The 15,992-nt window shown below is 47.3% G+C and overlaps 2 protein-coding genes across 10 annotated transcripts in view; one reads left to right on the top strand and one right to left on the bottom strand.

Annotated features, from left to right (window-relative positions):
- The window catches only part of LOC100032499 (RNA-binding protein 12), a 36,415-nt gene extending 30,946 nt beyond the window's left edge, over nt 1–5,469 (top strand). For all 6 annotated transcript variants that reach the window (XM_056811783.1, XM_001381457.5, XM_007474251.3 and 3 more), the window contains 15 exons: nt 953–1,081; nt 1,588–1,767; nt 2,072–2,146; nt 2,269–2,340; nt 2,501–2,581; nt 2,755–2,844; nt 3,116–3,202; nt 3,422–3,508; nt 3,588–3,647; nt 3,742–3,875; nt 4,045–4,099; nt 4,335–4,386; nt 4,463–4,596; nt 4,711–4,947; nt 5,046–5,469. In XM_056811783.1, coding sequence (XP_056667761.1) covers nt 953–1,081; nt 1,588–1,767; nt 2,072–2,146; nt 2,269–2,340; nt 2,501–2,581; nt 2,755–2,844; nt 3,116–3,202; nt 3,422–3,508; nt 3,588–3,647; nt 3,742–3,875; nt 4,045–4,099; nt 4,335–4,386; nt 4,463–4,596; nt 4,711–4,947; nt 5,046–5,186 — 1,614 coding nt within the window. In that variant the 3' untranslated portion in view covers nt 5,187–5,469. The remainder of the gene's footprint in view (nt 1–952; nt 1,082–1,587; nt 1,768–2,071; nt 2,147–2,268; nt 2,341–2,500; nt 2,582–2,754; nt 2,845–3,115; nt 3,203–3,421; nt 3,509–3,587; nt 3,648–3,741; nt 3,876–4,044; nt 4,100–4,334; nt 4,387–4,462; nt 4,597–4,710; nt 4,948–5,045) is intronic.
- Nucleotides 5,470–7,881: 2,412 nt separating this feature from the next.
- Nucleotides 7,882–14,132, bottom strand: SPAG4 (sperm associated antigen 4). 4 transcript variants are annotated; one of them, XM_056811789.1, is made up of 13 exons: nt 11,858–14,132; nt 11,594–11,685; nt 11,367–11,486; nt 11,170–11,236; nt 10,585–10,646; nt 10,164–10,207; nt 10,004–10,029; nt 9,711–9,909; nt 9,538–9,613; nt 9,266–9,381; nt 8,497–8,664; nt 8,272–8,361; nt 7,882–8,168 (listed from the first exon to the last, which is right to left on the bottom strand). In XM_056811789.1, exons 1-13 carry the CDS (start codon nt 11,974–11,976, stop codon nt 7,986–7,988), a joined length of 1,362 nt encoding a protein of 453 aa, XP_056667767.1. In that variant the 5' UTR covers nt 11,977–14,132; the 3' UTR covers nt 7,882–7,985. The 4 variants fall into 4 exon arrangements, 3 of the variants coding, with proteins under 3 accessions (XP_056667767.1, XP_007474308.1, XP_056667768.1); XM_007474246.3 differs by having other exon boundaries at nt 9,711–9,819; XM_056811790.1 differs by having other exon boundaries at nt 11,367–11,414.
- Nucleotides 14,133–15,992: the final 1,860 nt, after the last annotated feature.

The following is a 15,992-nucleotide window of genomic DNA, read 5'->3' as shown; positions in this document are numbered from 1 at the left end:
ATCAAAAAAGAGTAACATGTTGGGATGGAGTTGTTAACAAGTACTTTGGAGGTCAGGAAGACCCCAGTGTTTGAGAGCTTGGGCCATGGGACATTATGGAAAAAAATCTCTTGGCTTAGCCATATTTAGTTTAAGCATTCAATAGAAATGTACTGGTATTTGGGGGGGTGGCATTACTTAGAGATAGGGAGTTGGTAAAGTCCTCCCTATAAATAAGGAGGATGTTTGAGGGAATATTATCCAATGAAACTTTAATTCAGTAAAATATTTCCTCTTGAAAATTTGTACATGGATAGCCTATCTCAGATGAGATAGGGGATTGATTTCCTAATTTCTTCTCTAGAGAGAGGCCTTTAATTTCTGGGTAGTAGGCTTTTATTGTAGGTCCTGGAGCAGATCCGTGAGTCCATTGTAGCTATCACCTATTGGTCAGGGCTCAGGTTGGACCAGGGACTTAGTTGGCAGAACCTAGGTGTTGTTCAGTTCAGTGGTCGGACCCCAGGTTGGGGTAGTGGATCAGTGATCAGGACTCAGATTGGAATGATTTCATTGTTTGGGGCTCAGGTTGGGACAGTGGTTCAGTGACTGGGGTAGTAGTTCAGAGGTTGGGGCCCAGTTTGGAGTAGTGGCTCAGGGGTTGGGATCCTGGTTGAGACTACAGTTCAGTAAATCAGAGTCATTGTGGGGGACTGGGCAATCACTACCTTTATTCTTTCCTACTAATTTTTGGGGGGGTTCTAGAGAATAAGCCCCATATGTTCCTCCTACCCCATTGTTTGACCTTTACCTGGGAGAGAGCTAAATTTCCTTGTCCCCAGTTGTCTCACCTTATGGTAGAGGTTGGGGAAGGATATCTTGCATCATCCAACTGGGGGATGGGAGGGGTAAAGATCACTATAGGTAAAAATGGTTCAGGTTATCTGACCCTTGATCCCTGGCCCCATATTCCCAGATGGCCCACTGTGTGACCTCGGTTCAGCTGTCCATCTCCTGTGACCACCTCATCGATAAGGACGTTGGCTCCAAGTCCGACCCACTCTGTGTCCTGCTACAGGATGTGGGTGGGGGCAACTGGGCTGAGGTGAGGAAGCTGAGGTACATAGAAGGAGGGAAAAGGGGACTGGACCTTGGAGTAAGTGGGGGTGGAAAGGGCTGAGGGGTTAGATTCCTGTGGATTTGGGCCAGTTACCCCAGGGATGGGGGCAGGAGAGTTATCCCCTAATTGAGAACTAGAAAGACTAATCTGTCTTGCTGTCAAGTGTAGCCTCATTGATCTACATGGATGGGATTCAAGGTGCCTGGAGAGGTAAACAGAGAAGAAACAGGTGTTAATACACGGCATAGGATTTCTGGAAAAGTGAGGGAAGAAGAAAGAAGTGGGTTTTTCATGTCAGGGTAGGACTTGTGGTCCCTTGGGAAGATAGTGTCATTAGGACTTGGGGTCCCATAAAGAACAAAGGCAGGGGAGAAGTAGGGGATTCTTGTCCTTATGAAAGTGGGGCCCTAACTGCATCACCACCAAGCTCCTCCTTAGGAGACCCCTGGTGGACTTAGTGACCTCCCTCTTCCCTTGGCTGTGCCTCTTAGCTCTGTCGGACAGAGCGTATCCGGAATTGCTCCAGCCCTGAGTTTTCTAGACCACTGCCAATCAACTATCACTTTGAAACAGTCCAGAAGTTGCGTTTTGGTGTCTATGACATTGACAACAAGACCCCTGAGCTGGGAGATGATGACTTCTTGGGGGGAGCTGAGTGCACCCTCGGACAGGTACAGTAAATAACTGAGGGTTGTGGTAAAAGTATTGGTGAGTGGGAGATCCTTCTCCAGAGCAAAATACTAGGAGGGTGCTTAAGGTGAAAGGGAGTACAGCTACTCATGGGGGGATGCAGGTGACCAGGAGTAAGAATTTTATCTTAGCCTCTAATTTTTACATGTTCCTCGGGGAAATGGAGTTCTGGGAGCCTTGATTAACTTCAGATTCCTAAGAACATTAGGCCCCTGTTTTAGCTGAGCTGTGCCCAAGGCATTATTTGGACTCCAGGAATGACTTTGACTCCATCACTACCCTCAGATTGTATCCAGCCAGATGGTGACTCTGCCTCTAATGTTGAAGCCTGGGAAGCCAGCTGGGCAAGGAACCATCACGGTGAGGAAGTATGGAGAGTGGAGGAGCTTCTGACTGTAGCCTATGGCTGTAGAATGTCATTCACTAAGGCTACACAAGAGAAACTGCTCCAGTGGTGACTCTTAGCCTTCCCTCACACCCAGATCTCAGCTCAGGAGGTAAAGGACACTCGAGTGGTGACCATGGAGGTGGAGGCCAGGAATCTGGACAAGAAGGTTTGGAGAAAGGGGGAGGATCTCACTAGCCCAGTTTGCCACAAGAAAGGGAGTTGGTTAGTTTTGGGCAAGAGAACGGGAGATTTTAACCATATTGAGGCTATTCTTTTCCCCATTTGTGCGTTAAGAGACCTGATTAATGTTTTCTTGGTCCCATTAGGACTTTCTGGGCAAATCTGATCCATTCCTAGAGTTTTACCGACAGGGTGATGGAAAGTGGCATCTGGTCTACAGATCTGAGGTTTGTGTAGGATCCATAAAGAGGGGGGGTGCTTTAGTTCCAAGTCCTGGCCTGTCATTGTAGGTGGATAGCTGGCAGTCTGGGGGAAAGGCTGTCTTGCCCTGTGGGTTGCCAGTGGAGGGTTGGGACTGAGATTCAAAAAAAGCCATACTTTTTGTATACCCTCTTCCCAGGTGATTAAGAACAATCTGAATCCTACATGGAGCCGCTTCAGTGTCCCTTTGCAGCATTTCTGTGGGGGAGACCCTACCACACCCATCCAGGTGAGAGAGGAAGGAAACCTGTTGGCAGAGGCCCAGACTGAGCCCTAAGGCCCAGAGGCCTTTCCATGCAAGGAGCAGGCTGATTAACCTGCCTCTATTAACTTGTGTTGTACTTATGGTTTACAAAGCATTATTCCTATTATCAATGAGGAAATGAAACGGTGACATTGTGAATTTCCCAGGTCGCACAGTTATTAAAGTGTTAGATTTAGCATACAAACTCAGTTCTCTCATGATTCCCAATTCAATATTCTCTCCACCTCCCTTCCAGGTGCGTTGCTCAGACTATGACAGTGATGGCTCTCATGACCTCATAGGTTCCTTCCAGACCAATCTGGCCCAGCTGCAGGGCACCCCTGTAAGTAACCTAGCTGTGCCCACTCTACACATTCTTGAATGGAAATAAATGCAGGTGGTGGATGGGAAGAGGGAGGGTAGAGATCTCAGACCAGGTTCATAGCTGGGATTCTTCTAATAGATTTCCAGTATATTCCAGTCCCCAAACCCAAGCTTTCTTCGTATTTATTCACCTTTACTTCCCACCACCAAATCCCTCTATCTTCTTTCTTCTTAATAGGTGGAGTTTGACTGTATTCATCCTGAGAAACAGCAGAAAAAGAAGAGTTACAAGAACTCGGGGACCATCCGGATCAAGGTCTGCCAGGTAGGGTTCCTTCTTTCACCTTCCCAGACCTCCTAGCACTATCCCTGGTCTTGACTCCACTTTCCTCCTTGGCCACCAGATTGAGGCAGAGTACTCCTTCTTGGACTATGTGATGGGTGGCTGCCAGATCAACTTCACAGTGAGTGCTCATTGGGAAACTCATTATATGAGGGGAAAGGACTTCAGTGTCCAGGGCTCCCCCAAATGCAATCATATCTTCCCCTACCTTCCAGGTGGGTATAGACTTCACTGGATCCAACGGGGACCCTTCCTCTCCAGATTCCCTGCATTACCTGAGTCCCTCTGGGGTCAATGAATACCTGACAGCATTGTGGAGTGTGGGCTGCGTGATCCAGGACTATGACACGTGAGTCTCACCCTAATGACTATATCCCTCAGTCCTTATGGATTCCTTACTAAATGACCTCTTGAGACTATAGCCCCTGGGGGTGGGGGAATGGGTGACAGGGAGAGTGGGGATAAGTGCTCCCCAACTTTACTTCCTTCCCTCTCCAATTCCTATCTTCCTTCTGCAGAGATAAACTGTTCCCGGCTTTTGGATTTGGGGCCCAGGTGCCCCCTGATTGGCAGGTGCGCTCCTTCCTAATCTCATCTTTGACCTCAAGGTTGGGGAATGGGTTGCTATCCTGGTTAGGGAGGGGTTGGGGAAAGAATTTTTAATCAAGAGGGATATTAGAGATGATATAGTCCAACCTCCTCATTTTACAGAGGAGGAAACAAGCCTAAGGAAGACTGACCTTGTTCTTGGTCATAGTTAGGGAATGTAAAAATTGGGATGCAAAGCTATTCTTATTTCCACACTCAGGTCTCTCATGAATTTGCCTTGAACTTCAATCCCAGTAACCCTTACTGTCCAGGTAAACGTTTATCCTTCTCTGCCTTCTTCCTTCCTCCCAGATCCATGTTCCATCTTCACTTCTTCCCATTTTCCAGGCATCCAGGGCATTGTAGATGCCTATCGCCAATCCCTGCCTCAGGTCCGACTCTATGGCCCCACAAATTTTGCCCCCATTATCAACCATGTGGCCCAATTTGCCACCCAGGCGGCACAGCAGGGAACTGCCTCGGTGAGAAGGGCCCGTGGCTCGTGGGGTGTCCTGTGGTCCATGAGCAGGGAAGGGATGGGATAACTCTGGGGATAGGCCCCCTCCTCGTGACATCTATGCTTTTGGACACTCCAGCAATATTTTGTGCTGCTCCTGCTGACTGATGGGGCTGTATCAGATGTTGAGGCTACAAAGGAGGCTGTGGTACGGGCCTCACGCTTGCCTGTGTCCATCATCATCGTGGGTGTTGGTGGTGCTGACTTCACAGCCATGGAGGAGTTGGATGGCGATGGAGGTCCCTTGCGAGCTCGCAGTGGAGAGACTGTTGCCCGAGATGTTGTCCAATTTGTGCCTTTCCACCAGTTTCAGAATGTGAGCCATGGGGATGAACTTTTTAGGGTTTGAGGGGAGACTGGCATGGGGTTGAAAGAATTGGCTAATCCCTTATTCTGTTTCTCTTACTTCCACAGGCCCCAAGGGAGGCACTGGCCCAAGCAGTCCTTGCTGAGGTGCCCCGGCAGCTTGTGTCTTACTATAAGGCACAGCATTTGGCTCCTCAAAAGCCCCCAGTCTTGCCTGCCAAGGATCCTACACCAGCCTCCAAGAACTAATCAATTAAACCAATCCCCTTCCTCCTGCACGTTGTCTCTATGCCTCTTGTTTCTCCTCTCGGTGGGAGGAGGAACAGAGCATCTGTCCCAGATGTGTGGACATTTGCACTTGCAGCTTTGGGCTCCCTCAAGGGCTCTGTGTATGCCATAGGCCAGGTCAGTCTAAAGCCAACCTGGCCCCAAGCACATTTTATATCTTTTTATATTTGTATACATTGTTAATCATTCCTCTCTTCATCATGTACACATCCCCTGTGTTCAATAAAGATCAGTCAAGACTGACTGTCTACTTGTTCTGGTGAAGGCAGGTCTACACCATTCAAGAGTCTTAATTGAATGCTATTTGGGCCCATTTACTGAACTATAAATGGAGAAAATTATGTGCAAAGGACCTGTGCTCCTCTGCAAAGGGGGAATATGATGATGAATGACCATTTGCTGAGTCTGTTAGTGAATTCTTGTCTAGGTATTAGTCCAACTAAATGGCCTCAAGGGCTCTTTTGAACCTGTAGATTCAGTGATGTTCCCTAGCCTCATGAGGTCTGTAGGGGTATAAGACATGGGTACAAATAACACACTTTTTGATTCTTTAAAGTTTATAAAAGTACTTCCGTAACAATGCTGTGAGGGTATATACTGATCCCATTTTACAATGGAGAAGCATTCCCAGTAAAGAGAACTTACTTGCTTGAGATCATAAACTAGGGGGATGTGATCTAGTCCTCTTATTCCAGGTCTAGGTTTTTTCCTTCAGTTTTGCTAGGGTTCTCAGGCAAAATAATTACAGGAGGCAGAAACAAGATAGTCAAATCTACCAGAGATTATTTATTGTCATGAGCCCCTGAAAATAATTTTATAGAGGCCCCAAGATGGGATGACTTGTTCTTCCAATTGAACTTTTATTTAAGATGTTAAGTCTAAGGAGTGAATGTCAGCCTTCTAGTCCCAAGAACACTTGTTATGGGCCCCAGAATATAATGCAACAATACCACCACCACCACCATCAGTACAAATCTAGAAGCATAGATCTGGATGGGTCAGAATTCAAAACCAAATATTCAAGCTTTACCATGAAGCCAAGGTGTTTCTTGAATGCTGTGGCAACAATTTATTAGTTCTTCCAAAATTGAATTTAAAAAATAACCCTTACCTTCTGATTTGGGATCGATTAGGATTAAATGACTTGTTCAGGGTCATATAGGAAGTGTTGGAGGCCACATTTGAACCCAGAATCTCTCGTCTCTGGACTTGGCTTTCTACCCACTGACTCATCTAGCTGCTGACCATCCCCCTCACCCCAAGTTGAATTTTACTTTAATCGTTTATTGATTAATTTCAGTTCCCTGCTTATGGGACATTCTATTAGATAGCCTTTGCTCAGTGAATTAGTGATTACAGTGAAGGCAAGGGAGCATGGGGAATTCCTGGCTAAGATTTCCCCCATAGGCCAAATTGAGTATTTGAAATGAGCTAAATACAATGGAAGAGAGTATGTGATGGGTGCTAGCACAAGTTCACCAGGCCAATGCACTAGTAGTTCAGGCTCACAAAAGTAGAAAATGGCTTACCTAGGATTTACACCCTGGTCTTTTTGATTTTTAAATCCAATGTTCATTTTTCTGTGCTGCCTCAGCAGGGAGAAGGAAATAAAAACCCCACTTTGAATCCATGATTCTGCTCTGAACCTTGCTTGCTTTTCAAACCCTAGGCTTTCTCTTTACTGACCCTCAGGCTCCACCTGTTTGTACCCACGCCATGAGGCATGATTGGCACGTGCCTGATCTAGCTGTACTCCTTACTGCCTATGGGAATCTCTAAAGTCCTTTCCAGTCCCGTATGTATCCTGTGAACTTAGCTCTGTGGCAGGTTCTGCAGGAACAGAGATAGGATAGCTCTCTATCCCAATGATACCCAGCACAGGTACACCTGTGCCTTTCACAGTGAGGGCTGTGACGACATCAACAGATAACTTGGATTTAGTCAACCATTAAGAAACATGACTCTTCTCTCCACCTCCCCCAATATGTACACACGTCTGATGAAGGTTTTTTATAGTCACAGAGTATTATAATACTCTTAGGGCTGAAATCTGTGACGCCCAAATAACTTGCTAGAGGAGGTTCTTTAAAAAAGCAAAAGAGGGAAGAATGAGCTTTGGCCCAAGGAGGATATTTTTTAAAAAGTTAGAAGGCATGGACTCCAGACACCCCCATGCAGCTGAGATAGTGGTTAGGGCAATGACCACAGAATGGTGGTGAAAAGAAAAACTCGGCTCATAAAATGTTTGAGGGGGTGGAGTGCAGCTAAGTGACATAGTGGATCGCAGTGTTCTGGGCTTGCAGTCAGGAGGACTTTAGTTTAAATTCACTCTCAGGGACTTGCTAGCTATGTGACACCCTAGACAAGTAACAACCTTTTTGCCTTCAAAAATAGGAGGGGAGGGGCTGGTCCAATCCTATATTGGACAGACAAGAGAAGGGGGCCTAGAAAGCCATTTGCTTGTGGTAGATCTGGGACTAGAATCCAAACGTCTTTGTTAGTAGCAAAGTCAGGACTGCAACCCTGATCTAACTTGGTCCATAGCTTTCTTTTTTTTTTCCTTGTGATAAATGGCCAGTTCATAGCATTGGTTTTCTAGAGCAAAATCTAGGTGGGCTCTTGTTTGGAGAGTCTTGAGCATTTGCTAAGGAGAGAATCAGACATTGAGTACTTTATTGATGCCCACAGACCCTTTCCTTTCAGTCCCTGGCTTCCCATGAAGAGATCCCTGAAACTGTTCATATGCAATCAGCAGGAGATTTAATGAGGAGTAGTAGTTTCAGATGCCCCATTTCTTTCTCCCTTAGTCCTGCTATCCTCACCGTGCCCATCATGACTCCGAAGCCCATGGGCCCGAACTCGGTATAAGCAAGTGAAACGTGGGTGTCCCCAGTTGCTCAGTATCTGTATCTTCACCTTTGGGAAGGCGATGGGGGGCTCATTCTAGGGAGAGAGAGACCAGAGCCCCAGACCCTCCTTATTCTGGACTGAGGGCAGGGAGACAAGCCTTAGGTTCCCTTCCCAATCTCCAAAGCCCTTTCCTCACCTTCAGATGGAATGTCTGAATCTCTGATTTTTCCACATCAAAGATGAATCTTCCCAAGAAAACTTCAGTCTTGTCATCACCCTGGAGGCCCTGGTGTGGTGGGAATGGAGAGAGGCCATAGGCATCAGGTGACCAGAAAGATGTGTCAGTCTCCCATTCCCATCCTATTCTCCCCCAGCACCTGACAATGGGGAACCCCACAGACCAGTCCTCAACCCTACTCACAAAGACAGCAAAATCCCGGGGGGCACTGCTAGCACCTCCAGAGTGAGCCACGCTCGGTGGGGGGTGCTGCAAGGTGATGTCACTTAGTTGAACTCGGCCGGGCAGCCGGATGACCACCTGGCCCTTGGCCCCCTTGAAAGCCCAGCAATTCCCAGGGAAGACATCGGGCTAGAGGAATAGTGGCAAATATTACATGGGGTCAGGCACAGGATCATAGGGTTTAGAGCTGGAAGACACCTAGAAGAACATCCGTTTCAGTTCTCTCATTTTCAGGATGAGGAAACAGACTCGTTATCATGGCTTCTAGAACACTGAGGTTTGTAAAGCATTAAACAAATCTTATCTCATTTGATCCTTGCAACCACCCCAGGAGGTAGGTGCTGTTATTATCCCCATTTTACAAATGGGGAAAAAAGGAGGCACATAGCCAGCCCTCAGGTGATTTGTCCAGGGTCACACAGCTAGAAAATATCTGAGAAACAAAACCCAGTAATGACAGGCCTGGAATTTGGATGGAGGACCATTGCCATTCCTGAATGACCAGGAGAACCTGCCACATACATCCCCTAAGATAACCCTCCCCTCCTGCCTCGTCTTCCCCACTTTTTTCTGGATTTGTCTGATTCTAGTTTCAGTTTACACCCTGCCCCAAACCATCTGAGGGTCAGCCCGAGTTTGAAATAAGGCCGGTGAGCTTGGGGATACACCTCACAGGTCCTGGCAGAGCCTACCCTACTCTTCTCCACGGGGTTTCAGGTTCCTTTTGTACCTCCAGGATGACTGTGGGGGGCTTGGCATAATTCCAGAAACTGAACCGATTCCAGAAATAAGCTGTGTCCCTGTCCTCATAGTCATGTGATGTCTTGTCCAGATCGATGGAAGCTCCTGCAAGAAGTAAAGGATCTGGCTTGAGAAATGGAGCAAGAGGGGACGGGAGTGTCTGTATTCTCATGTTATCTCCCTCCCTCTGTCTGGTTCTCTTCTATCTCTCTGGGTCTCTCTATCTCTTTCTCTAGGTATCTCTGTCTTAGGTAGTCTCACCCACAGAACTCAGCGCATAGTCAGGTTTTTGCACAAAATCTTCATTCAGTCTCTGGAACACAAGCTGGGCCACCCTCTGGGGAGAGATGGGGAGGGAAGGACCAGCTGGGTCTGGCCCCTGGGGTACGGGGGACCAAGGGGTGAGGGATAGTCTCATCAGAACCAGTACTCACCTCACTGTTGGCTGCTCGAATGCTGGACACATCTGTGTGGAGTTTGTCAAGCTCTGCTTGAAGTTGTTGCAGCTGCAGCCCTTGGGAATGGACCTTCTCATGGTATTCACTGCGGGGGGTGGCGGGGGATAGAGAGCAAAGAGCAGGCAGGGAACAGGAAGCAGGAGCATGGGAGGGAGCAGGGGACAAGGGGCAACCCCTGGGGGTGGATATAAGGAGGGGGCCCTCAGGTTCTCCCAGGCCCCACCAGGTTTTCCCTAGAACTCTCAGCCCCTCTAGGCCCCAGCTTTCACCTCAGAGTCAGGAACTCCCTGGTCTCCTGGGGAGGGGGCAGAACACAGATCTCAGTTCAGCCTTCATCATGCCTCTTCCCCACAACCTGCCTCCCGAACACAAATGGTCTCCCTAGTCCTCCCATCTCCCCCATTCCCACTGCCCCGAGGAATCGCTTACCTCATCCCAGACAGGGGTAAAATATAGAAATGCACCCCATATGGCTGCAAAGAAAGGGTGGGATTTAGGAGAGTCGGGGTCCAAGGCTCAGGGGCTCGGTGACAAAGGGGCCTGAGGACTTGGACGGCTAAGGGATGCAGGAGCCCCAGTGCTCAAGACTAGGACGACGGGACCAGAGGGCTGAAGTCTGAAACGACCTAGGCTGGGAACTCGATTGGGAAGGTTTCCCAGGGAGGCTCCAGGGGCGATCTGGGGAGCAGGGGTGGGAGAAGAGGCTGTCCTTATCCCTGAAGCTCTTGGGTCTGCCTCCTTGGGCGTTTGTTCCCGGGGGCGGGGGGGCTGTCAGGGTTCCCCACTCCCCCTTGCCCTGAGGGCAGATCTGGGTTTGGAGGGTTTGCAAGTTTGAGAGCTGCTCCCTCACCAGCCGCGAAGAGACAGAAGAACAGCGAGGCTGTAATCAGGAAGCGGAGAGAACGCACCTCCCTGGTGCAGGGACCAACAGAGAGGGAGTGAACGAAGGAGGGAGGAAAGAGGAAAGCCCCGCCTACCTGCCTGGCTTCTCCCCAGCCCGCCTCAGACTCCTCCTTCTCCAGCCTCGGACTCCTCCCCAAAACACTTCTGCCTCCTCCTTCCTTTTCTCCCCCGACTCCTCCCTCACCTCGGCTTGGACTTCCCCAACCTTCCTCGGGTTCCTCCTTTCCAGTTTGTCCGGCCCTTCCTCCCTTCCTCTTCTGGCTCCTCCCCTGATTCCTTCTTCCCACCAGGCCCCTCCTCCTTGGTCTGCGCTGGTTTTTTCCCCTCCGGCTCTTCCTTTCTCGGCCTCTTCCTCCCACCCTCGAACCTCCGCCCTCGGGTCTACCTCCGGCTCTTCCGTGGCCCCGCCCGCGCCCTCCTCCAGCTCCTCCTCTCCTGGCTCCTCTCCATCTCCGCAGCCGCCTCCCCCGCCCTCTCCCCCCAAGCCCTACCGCTATCCCCGCTCCTCGCCTTTCCACGTGGTCACCCGCACCTGCAGAAGGCTCCCAGGATCTCACCAAACACGGCGGGAAAAAATCTCAGCGTCTGGAGGACGACGGCTGGATGCGGGGAGGACATTGTTTGAGGGGTCACCATCTGACTCGAGGGTCCGAGACAGGGTAGAAGTCGTTGCGGGGCCGGGGTAAAGGCCAGCCCAGGGCTAGGGTGTGGGGTCGGGGGCTGACTTACTCTTCGTGGTCCTTGTTTGCTGCTGGACTGGCCGGTTTCCCGAAAGCTCTGAGGATGGCAGGAGGAGGCTGCAGGACTCCACTGCTGCTCCCGCTGCTCCCGCTGCTGCGGCTGTCGCTGCTGCAGGAGGCAGAGCCGGGTCCTGCCCGAAGCCTCCCCAGGGGCCCCACTCTAGCCAGTTCCCGCCCCCTGCCCCCCTTCGCCCTACAGGAACCCTTTGCCCTCACCGGTGCTCAGCCATAGACTGCTGGCTCCGCCCTGCTGCGGGGCGCACGAATCGGTAGACAGCTTCCAGCCTGCCAATGACCTCCGGCTGCCCCTGCACACGGGATGCTTTCAGAGTCACGGAAGGACCCCTCATCCCTCCCCGCCCCCTGGCGGATCCTCGTACCCTCCTTACTTCAGGTCCCCCTCCCTTCTGCCTCTCCGGTCCCCTCTTCTCCAAGTAGAATCCTTCCCGCGGCCCACTGCAGATGCTCCGTTCCCCTCACCTGCGGGAGCCGCTGTCCCGGGATGTGGCGCTCACGGAGCTATTGCTCCGGTCGCTGTAGAAATCTGGGTTGTGTTTATGCGGGGTTGCAGCCGACCCGGGCCGGGGGCTTCGCCGCATGATGCTTGCCCCAGACCCGTCCTTACACCCTGCCCGGGCCTGGGCCCGGGGACCTCCCCGTCACCCACCCTGAGAAGACCCAGAACAGCCTCCTCCCACTCCTACCCTGACGGCCCACCCGTGAACCTGAGTGTAGAAATCCCCTAGAGATGCCCAAGCCCGGAACCCTTGACCCCGATGTCATAGAGGGTACTGTGTAAGGGCGGTCTGCTGGCGTCACAGAGCGGGGCGGGCTGTGGGTGGCGGCAAGGGGGAAAGGGACCCTTCCCTTGTTGGTGGTGGCGTCCAGGAGCCCGAGTCAGCCCAGAGTTAGGTCTTGTCTCAGCTCCAGTGCCTTCTCTCTGCTGTCCCGTATATAGCTTGTTTGTACATCGTTATTTGCGTGTTGTCCCTCCCTCCCCCATGAGATTGTGAGCCCCTCCTGGGCAGTGGCTCTATTTTACTTTTCTGTGTATCCAGCCAATATTGGCATTCCCATTCCTATCCCCTGCTTCCACGGTCCTCACACCCTCAAGAATCAAACAAAATTGGGCCAGAGCACACAGGAAAAGTATGTCCACGCCTAGACTAGAATCCAGGTGTCCTGATTCCCAGTAAGCATGTCTGCCCACTTTACCCCTTTACACTGCAGTGTACATGGAAATAATGCTGGGTTTGAAATCAGATTTAACTTCAGATCCTATATCTTTCACTTACTACCTATGTGACATTGGACAAGTCAGCCTCTCTGGGCTTCTGTTTCCTGTTGTCATGTAAATTGGGTTAGAATACACATTAAGGTCTTTTCCAGCTCTAAATCCGTGATACTGTGACCCAATCCCTTTAATCCAAAGGAATTACTCCTTAATGGTGGAACTTTGAGGCAGCTTTGGGATTATTTCTAATGTATGTGTATGGTGCAAACTGGAATGACCTCCAGGAATTGATGCAGAGCGAGAGGAGCAGAACCAGGAGAACCTTATACACAGAGGCAGATACACTGTGGCACAATCAAATGTAATGGACTTCTCTACTAGCAGCAATGCAGTGATGCAGGATTAATTCTGAGGGATTTATGAGAAAGAATGCTGTCCGATAGAGGAAGAACTGGGGGAGTAGAAACACAGAAGAAAAACAACTGCTTGACCACCTGGGTCAGGTCGAGAGGGATATGACTGGGGATGTAGACTAAACGTTCACTCTGTTGCAACAATAATACATGTAAAATCCAATGGAATTGCATGTTGGCGACTGGAGGGGGATGGGGAAGGGGAGGGAAAGAACATGAATCTTGTAACCATGGAAAAATATTCTAAATTAATGTATGTGAATGAATTTTTAATGCCCTTCAGATATGCATACTTAGTCCCATACAGCAAGTCTTGTGAATCCTAATGAACAAGATCAGCATCATACAGTGGAAAAACTGGTTGGTTTTTTTTTGATTCATATATTAGGAATCTACAACATTCTACTTATGTAGTACTCTGAGACTTAGAAGGAATGAATTATTTGACCTCTAATATCTCTTCTAATGAAGTCTGTGATCCAGATGGAGTTTAGAGTCTTGATTTGTCTATAAGTAGACTGCCTTGTTGTTGTTTTCATAAATTTTATCAATAATTTTGTATTTCTATTAGGGTTTCCAAATATTGGGGCAGTGGATAGAGCATGAGGTCTAGAGTCAGGACGACTCATCTTTAAGGGTTCAAAATAGGCCCTCAGACAATTAGCTGTGTGACTTTGAAGAAGTCACTTAACCCTGTTTACTTCCATTTTCTCATCTGAAAAATGAGCTAGAGAAAGAAATGGCAAACCTCTCTAGAGTCTTTACCAAGAAAATCTTAAATGAAGTCAGGAAAAGTAGGGAATCAATTCCATAACTGAATAACAACAATTCTAAATATAACCATATTATCTTATTTTTTTTTCTTTTAAAAATTATTTTTTTAAATTGACAAATTAAGTTGACAAATACAGCAATGCCATGTACCAAGAAGATGAAAAAGGGTCTTTCATATGAAACCATGGATCTTCATCATATACTGCTTGTTTTTAAAAATAGCAATTATATTTTCACATGTTAATCCCTAAACAACACCTTGATTGCCTATGTCCTCTACCAAAATAAATTCTATTCTCTGGAATGGACATTTTGTTTCCTTGATTCCCTTTTTAAAAAATTCATCATCACTAGCCTCCTTCCCTGCCATTCCGTATCTTTTTCTCTTATTTTCCAAATAAATGCATTCCATTTTAACAAGCTATAGCATCAGTTCATGAAGGTCTTTCCAGCTTTTCCTGAAATCATCCTGTTTAACTTTTCTTACAGCACAATATTTTTCCATCATCATCATATACCACAGCTTGTTCAGCCATTTCCCAATTGAGGGACATCCCTTTAATTTCCAATTCTTTGGAAATTATATGGGCTACTATAACAAGTAAAACAAATTCCCACATTGGTCATATTTTGTTCTGATTTTATATGTCTCATTCTGCAATCCACTACTTCTCTGCCAAGAGTTGGGAAGCATATTCTACCATCAATCTTCTGATATCATGACCAACAGTTACCAAATTGGGGTGGAGTTCTTAAAATATTAAAAGTTGTTTTCTTTTTTAATGTTACACTCAGTGAATAAATAAATTGTTCTTTTGGTTTGACACATGCCATAATTTTTTTTAAGTTTAGTAAAAATATTTATTTTACCAATTACATGTAATAATTTTCCACCTAAGTTTTCTGAAGTTATATGGTCCAAATTGTCTCCCTTCTCTCTTCCCTCCCAGAGAGGGCATCTGATCTGAGCTATATATATATATATATCATCATCATGCAAAACATCTTTCCATATTGTTCATTTACAAGAGAATACTCATATAAAACCAAAACTCCAAATTAAAATCATAAATAATCATAAATAAACTAATGTGAAAAATAGTATGCTTTGATCTGCTTTCCAACTCCAACAGTTCTTTCTCTGGAGGTGGATAGCATTCCTTAGCATAAGTCCCTTAGAATTGTCCTGTTAAATGTACAAGAACTCAAGCCATTCCCTAGTTGACAAATAGTCAAAGGATATGAATAGGCAGTTTTCACAAGATGAAATCAAAATTATCAATAAGCACATGAAAAAGTGTTCTAAATCCCTCCTGATTAGAGAAATGCAAATCAAAACAACACTGCCACCTCATATCTAGCAGACTGGCCAGTATGACAGTAAAGGAAAATAATAAATGTTGTAGGGGATGTGGCACAATTGGGACACTAATGCATTGCTGGTGGAGTTATGAATTGATCTAGTCATTGTGGAAGGCAATTTGGAATTATGCCAAAAGGGCTTTAAAATAATGCATGCCCTTTGGTCCAGCAATACCACTACTAGGTTTGTACCCCAAAGAGATAATAAAAAAGGATTATACAAAAATATATTCATAGCCACATTCCTTGTGGTGGCAAAAAAAATTGGAAAATGAAGGGATGCCCTTTGATTGGGGAATGGCTGAACAAACTGTGGTATCTGTTGGTGATGGAATACTATTGTGCTCAAAAGAATAATAAAGTGGAGGAATTCTATGTGAACTGGAACGACCTCCAGGAATTGATGCAAAGCGATAGGAGAAGAACCAGGAGAAGAAGCTGAAACACTGTGGTACAATCAAATGTAATAGATTTTGCTACTAATAACAATGCAATGATCCAGGATAATCCTGAGGGATTTGTGAGAAAGAATGCAATCCATACCCAGAGAAAGAACTGGGGGAATAGAAACCCAGAAAAAAAAACATATGACTTATTACTTGTTTACATGGGTATAGGATTTGGGGTTTGGGTTTTAAAAGATTATTACAAAAATGAATAATATGGAAATAGGTATCAAGTGATAACTTTTTGTATATCCCAGTAGAAATGTTTGTCTGCTCCTGGAGGGGGGAAAAAAGAGGGGAGGGAAAGAAAATGAATCATGTAAACATGGAAAAATCTTTTAAAATAAATAAATAAATTTTAAAGGATGATATGTAAAAAGATTAGG

This window comes from Monodelphis domestica, chromosome 1 (genome assembly GCF_027887165.1).
Source record: "Monodelphis domestica isolate mMonDom1 chromosome 1, mMonDom1.pri, whole genome shotgun sequence".
Taxonomy (NCBI): domain Eukaryota; kingdom Metazoa; phylum Chordata; class Mammalia; order Didelphimorphia; family Didelphidae; genus Monodelphis; species Monodelphis domestica.
This window is presented reverse-complemented; position numbering and strand designations above follow the sequence as displayed.

What these genes read in the sequence shown, in the direction of transcription:
- SPAG4 (XM_056811789.1), bottom strand. Translation starts at nt 11,976, where the DNA reads ATGCGGCGAAGCCCCCGGCCCGGGTCGGCTGCAACCCCGCATAAACAC. An exon ending in ATCCTGGGAGCCTTCTGCAG is followed by an intron (nt 10,647 to 11,169) that starts GTGCGGGTGACC and finishes TCCCTGCACCAG; the next exon opens with GGAGGTGCGTTCTCTCCGCT. An exon ending in TTACCCCTGTCTGGGATGAG is followed by an intron (nt 10,030 to 10,163) that starts GTAAGCGATTCC and finishes CCCCCTCCCCAG; the next exon opens with GAGACCAGGGAGTTCCTGAC.